The 6000-nt window shown below is 49.8% G+C and overlaps 1 protein-coding gene across 1 annotated transcript in view; it reads left to right on the top strand.

The window, feature by feature from the left end:
• The first annotated feature begins 6 nt into the window (after window positions 1-6).
• The window catches only part of CHUK (conserved helix-loop-helix ubiquitous kinase), a 40547-nt gene continuing 34553 nt past the window's right edge, over window positions 7-6000 (top strand). Inside the window, exons 1-2 of the mRNA XM_021713825.1 lie at window positions 7-79; window positions 4826-4920. Of these exons, the coding sequence (XP_021569500.1) occupies window positions 23-79; window positions 4826-4920 (152 nt within the window). The 5' untranslated portion in view covers window positions 7-22. The remainder of the gene's footprint in view (window positions 80-4825; window positions 4921-6000) is intronic.

The following is a 6000-nucleotide window of genomic DNA, read 5'->3' as shown; positions in this document are numbered from 1 at the left end:
GGGCGCGGGCGGGCCCTGGGAGATGCGCGAGCGACTGGGCACCGGCGGCTTCGGGAACGTCTGTCTGTACCAGCACCGGGTGAGGCGGCGGGCCCGGCGGGGCTCGGGCGGCCGCGGAGTCGGGGCTGTCAGGGCGAGGGGCGGCGGCGACCGCGGGCGGCGGCTCCTGGGGGCCCGCGAGCGTGCGTGCGCGCGGGAGACCGGGCCGTGAGCCCGGGCACCGAGCCCCAGGCGGCAGCCGCGTCCCGGGGCCTCGGTGTGCGTCCCTTGGGGCGGCCGGCGTGCCGGGGGGCTGCCTGTGGGAGTGCGTGTGTCCCCGGGGGGGTGTGTCCTCGGGGGTGTGTGTACCCGGGAGTGTGTCCCATCTGTATGTCCTCGGGGGTGTGTGTCCCCGTATGTGGGTCCTCGGGTGTGTGTGTACCGGTGAGTGTGTCCCCAGGGCTGAGTGTACCCACGTGTATGTCCTCGGGTGTGTGTGCTCCTGTGTGTGGCCCTGGGGGTGCGTGTCCCACCTGTACGTCCTTGGGTGTGTGCGTCCCCGGGTGTGTGTGTCCCCAGGGCTGAGTGTACCCACGTGTATGTCCTCGGGTGTGTGTGCTCCTGTGTGTGGCCCTGGGGGTGCGTGTCCCACCTACACGTCCTTGGGTGTGTGCGTCCCCGTGTGTGTGTTTCCCCAGAGGTGGTGTGGCGTCAACAGGGACTGGAGTGGACCAGGGCTTTGTGGTGGTCCCCGAGTGAAGCCTCTGGAAGCATGGAGGGGCTCTGGAGCTCCAGGTGGGGACAGCATGAGGGCCAGCGGGCGCAGATCATGGCTTGAAGGGCAGGAGATGGGAGGTGGGGCTCCGGTCGGTGGACACCGCTGCCATCAGTCCCAGGGCTGCACTGTGAGTGGCCGCTGTCATGAGCTGGCGCAGGTCGCATGTCTTGACATTCCAGTAGAGAAGCGGCAGGGCACATTCGCCCAGTCTTCCGCCTTGCCATTTCCCAAAGGACTTGCAGGTGAATGGGCTCTGGACTGTCTATGCCTGCAGGGCGGCCTTGATTCTGCTATGGGTGACACAGGTGTGACAGCGGGCCTCCCTCATGGTCCTCCGGGAGTTCAGTAGGAACAATGTCAAGGCAAGTTTGGCACCTGCAGCCCCTGGAGCTGGAGAGCCCGGATGTGGGCCCGTGCTGCTGCTGCTGCTGCTGCTGCTGCTGTGGGTGCCAGCATTACAACCCTCATCACCCTTACTGGCCTTAGGAAAGGAAAGGTCAAGATGAAAGTGGCGCCCCGGGAAAGGGATCTTGTGAGGATAAATCTGAATGGGAAAAAACATATGGGCCCAGATGAGGACTTAAGACAGTACTGAAATGCCTGGAGCGGCTTGAGCATAGTGGAGTGAGTCAAGAGGAAAAACCGTCGTTTGCTGTCTCAGGGAGCATGGGTGTGGGAAGAGAGCCCAGAATTTGAAGTGGGAGACAGGGGAGGTAAGAGTCTCCCCCTGGGGGGACAGGCATGTTTGGGGGCAGCTAGAGTGGCAGATGCGTGGAACTGATGGCATGAGGCGGGCTCCTGCCATGAGTTTCCAGCTGGGGTGCAGGGGCAGATCTTGGAGAGAAAAGGGAGCTTGAAGGCTGAGACCTGTGAAGTCCTGGAGGGCCAGACAAGTGTAAATGTAACAATGTCACCACTGGAGGAGAATAACACACTCAAAAGAAAAAAGAGGGAGCTGGAAGCCCAGGCTGCTGGTCAGCTGGTCGCAGGCAAAGGGGTCCATGCTGGTGCACTTTCAAGGCGTCCTTCTCTCGGTCCCTGCCAAGGGTAGATAAATCCATCATTTTTTGTTTTGTTGTGGTAAATTTACCATTTTAACCATTTGAAGATAAGTAATTTTCAAGACTAGTCAAGTGCAGTAATGAGAAGGCGGGAAAGAGACAAGGAGCCCTGTTTGTGACTGACTGAAGAGTGTTGAGAGGGTTCGCTCTCCTCGGGTCAGCCTGTTTAAACTGCACCGTCCAGGAGCGTCACCCCCACTCTGCTGTGTGGCTGTCCCTACCATTCCTCTCCAGAACTTGGCAGCTCCTCATCCTCCTCCCCCAGGCCGTGGAGCACCATTCCACTTTGTCGCTGTGGCGTTAATCACTTTTTAAATGGAAGAAGTTTGGGTCCCTGTAGAATCTCAGACACCTCTCAGGAGCTTTCCAGTTGATCAGCTTTCCTGTGCCCAAAACGGGGACATTGGACAGCTGGACCTGTAGAGAGGAGAGAAAGAGTACTCGTTCATGAGACTGGGAAACAGCACCGTTTCTTTTTTTTTTTTTTTTTTTGAGTTGGAGTCTCACTCTGTTGCCCAGGCTAGACTACAGTGGCCTCGACCTGCTGGCTCTGGTGATCCTTCCACCTCAGCCTTCCAAGTAGCCGGAATGACAGGTGTGTGCTACCACACCCGGCTAATTTTTTTGATTTATTGTAGAGGTGAGGTCTCGCCAAGTTGCCTGGGTGGGTCTCAAACCCGCGGGCTCAGGCAATCCACTCATCTTGGCCTCCCAAAGCGCTGGGATTACAGGCTGAGCCACCGAGCCCGGCCAGCATCGTTTCTTGTCCAAGCCTGACTTCGAGATCCTTGTGTTCCAGTGGAAACCGTGGCCCAGCCAGGTCATCTGCACCTCCCGAAGCACAGTGAGGACTAGGAAAGGATTCAGGGTGCTTTATTTAGCCGACTGCTGTGCCGGGTGCTGATGTTGCCCAAAGCAGCAGCGGTGTCCCCTGCCCTCAAGGAAGTTTCAAGTCCAGTGAGCGAGACAGACAATGTGGGGACCTGTTTCATGAAGGTCTTTGCAAAGTGGTGTGGAAGCATGGCAGAGGAACCGAGAACCCTGCCTAGGGGGCGGAGCAGCATTTCTCAGAGTGTATGTGGAGGAACTAGTCTCAGGAAATCTTCGGAAAAGGGCACTGGTCGGATACACGGGGGAGGTACTACATAACATCTTCATCTGGAGATTCATAATCAAATTCGCATAGTAAGGTCTCTGAAGAGTAAATAAGCTCATTCAACGTAGTGTTTGCCAATACTCTTATTGAAAAATAAAACACTTAATTTAATTTTATTTTTTTTGAGTCAGTGTCTCACTCTGTTGCCCAGACTGGAGTCCGGGGTGTAGTGGCATCATCATAGCTCACCACAGCCTCACCCTCCTGGGCTCAGGTGATCCTTCTTCTGCCTCAGCCTCCTGAGTTGCTGGGGCTACAGGTGTGCTCTACTATGACTGGCTAATTTTTAATTTTTTTGTAGAGATGAGGTCTTGCTATGATGCCTAGGCTGGTCGCAAACTCCTGGGCTCAAGCAATCCTGCCTTGGCCTTCCAAAATGCTGGCATTACAGGCGTGAACCACTACACCTGGTCAACACTCACCATTTTTAAGTGTATAGTTTTGTGGCATTAGGTACATTCACATTGTTATATGACCGTCATTGTTGTCTATCTCCAGATGTTTCAATTTTTTTTTTTTTTTCTTTTTTCTGAGTTGGAGTCTCACTCTGTCGCGAACCCGCGGGCTCAGGCAATCCACTCACCTCAGCCTCCCAAAGGCGCGGGATTACAGGCTGAGCCACCGAGCCCGGCTTCAGTTTTTTTTAAACACAACTTTTTTTTGCTGAACATAAATCAACTTCCCACAGAATATTCTTTGCGAAAAGGTAGGATTTCACAGAATGGGTGAAATACAAACTGAGGGGTTGAAGGATCTTACAGGATGGGATCTTTGAAATAGATAACTTCCTGCCTCATTCCTATGAGAGTTTAGGTCTCAGTTTTGGCCATGACCACAGCGGTAAAAGCATTCAGGGGCATTGCTACAGCTGGGAACCTGCTCATAACAAACGAAAGGTTGCAGGGAGCGAGAGCCGTGGCTAGACTGGCTTGTAGTCGGTCCTGGTTTCTTCTCTCCCCATGCATGGAGGATCTTATCTCAAGGTGTGAACCCTCACACCACTCCATTCAAGCTGTTTTGCTTCCCCACCTATCATGTTTTTTCCCTCCCAGCCGCTGGGCTCGTTTCTCTGTATTTAAACACCGCCTATTCTACACCTCCGGTTTGTGTCAGAGATTGCATATGTTAGAAATTCTTGTGAACTCCCCTCAACAATAGCAGAAGCCTAGTGTAGACTTTTTGGCCCTGACCGCTGTTTCTGGGCTGCATTATTAGTGTTTCCAGAGTGTGATGGGGTCTGGTTCTTTCCTGTAAAGTGCAGGAATGGGTCTAATTGCAGTCAGAATTGGCTGAATTACTAGTCATGGGCAAGAGCAGTTAGGTTCATTTTATAGATACGGAAACAGAAATTCAATCATTTTTAGGGTTTTTCTTTTTTCATGTCATTTGAAATGTAAAGATTAGGATCTGATTTTGGAGTTTGTTTTCGGTCTGGTCATGCTAAAACCATTTCTTGCTGGTTGGAGGCCAGGGAGCCCCGAATTATCCTCTTCATTCTAGCTATTCTACTGGCTAGGGCCCATGTTAGTCTTGACTCAGCCCTGACGGGTTAGCTGGAGAGTCAGGATCTTTCTTTTCTTCTAGCATCATCGATGAGACAGTGTTTTGAAGGGACTGGTTGCCCTCAGTCCTTTTTCCCTTGTGTGCTGTTGTGTTTGGCGGTCAGTTTTACGGCATTGGTGTAATCGACTCATGGCTTAGGAAAGTGTTGGCTTGAGAGAATTGTGGATAAGTATGTTTACTTAAAACAGCTAGGAAGAGTTTTGTTTTCCTAGACTGACATTTCACTAATAGCAAATAAATCTGCACGAGAACCTAATTGATTATTTTCTTCTTTTTTTGTTTTGGCAGGAACTTGATCTCAAAATAGCAATTAAGTCTTGTCGCCTAGAGCTAAGTACCAAAAACAGAGAACGGTGGTGCCATGAAATCCAGATCATGAAGAAGTAAGTATACTTGATGACCTGTATTTCCCTAGTCCTGCAGCCCAACTGGATGTCATCACAGGAATCGACTCTTCTCAGGATGCTTTTGAGAGTTTTTATTTTTTTTCTGTCAATAAATGTATGTATTCTATTTCAAATAATAACCACATTATGATTACATTTGGGTTAAAAAGTCAGCTAGGATACTTGAGCACTGTTTGTGGGAATGTAAAATTGTGCACCTATTATGGAAAGCAGTGTGATAGTTCCTAAAAAAAATTAAAATTAGAATTACCATGTAGCTGGGGCCACATGTGAGCACCACCATGCCTGCTGAGGTTCTGTTTCTTCAGGTCCCTAGAACATGGGCATCTATTCCAGTTTTGGGAGCCACTGCATGATGATGTGATGATGATGACCGGATGATACATTAAGTTTAAAAAAGCGATTCTATTTCTGGGTATATAACCAAATGAATTGGAAGGAGGGACTTGAGATACTTGTATATCATGTTCATAGCTACATTATATGCAATAGCCAGAAGGAGGGAACTACCCAGTACCCACCTACAGGTAAACATGTCAACTACATGTTGTATATGCATCCAACAGAATATTATGCAGCCTTGAAAAGGAAGCAAATTCTGACACATGCCACAACATGGATGAAACTTGTGGACATTATGCTGAATGAAATAAGCCAGTTATAAAAAGACATGTACTATTTGATTCTACTTAAATGATACTTAGGGCAGTCTGACTCATAGTGAAAGTAAGGAGAGTGGTGTTTGGCAGGGGGTGGGGGAGAGGGGAGTAAAGTATCTTTAGTAGATACGGAGTTTCAGTTTTGCAAAATTAAGACCATTTTGTATATGGCTGGTGGTGATGGTAGCAACACATTGTGAAAGTATTTGATGCCAATAAACCGTACATTTAAAAATAGTTGAGATGGTAAATTTCATGTTATGTGTATTTTACCACAATTAAAATTAAAAAGTAATTCATTTTTAAAAAGTCAGCTGGGTGTTATCCTCAGCTTTCTGAAGGCAGTCTGTTTCTCCTGGATCTTGAGTGGTGCCCATCTCTCATACTTTCTAGTTAA

This window comes from Carlito syrichta, unplaced genomic scaffold, assembly GCF_000164805.1.
Source record: "Carlito syrichta isolate Samal-C Ts95f unplaced genomic scaffold, Tarsius_syrichta-2.0.1 Scaffold304751, whole genome shotgun sequence".
In the NCBI taxonomy this organism is placed as follows: Eukaryota; Metazoa; Chordata; class Mammalia; order Primates; family Tarsiidae; genus Carlito; species Carlito syrichta.
Note: the sequence above shows the minus strand (reverse complement) of the source record. Positions and strands in the feature narration are given on the sequence as shown.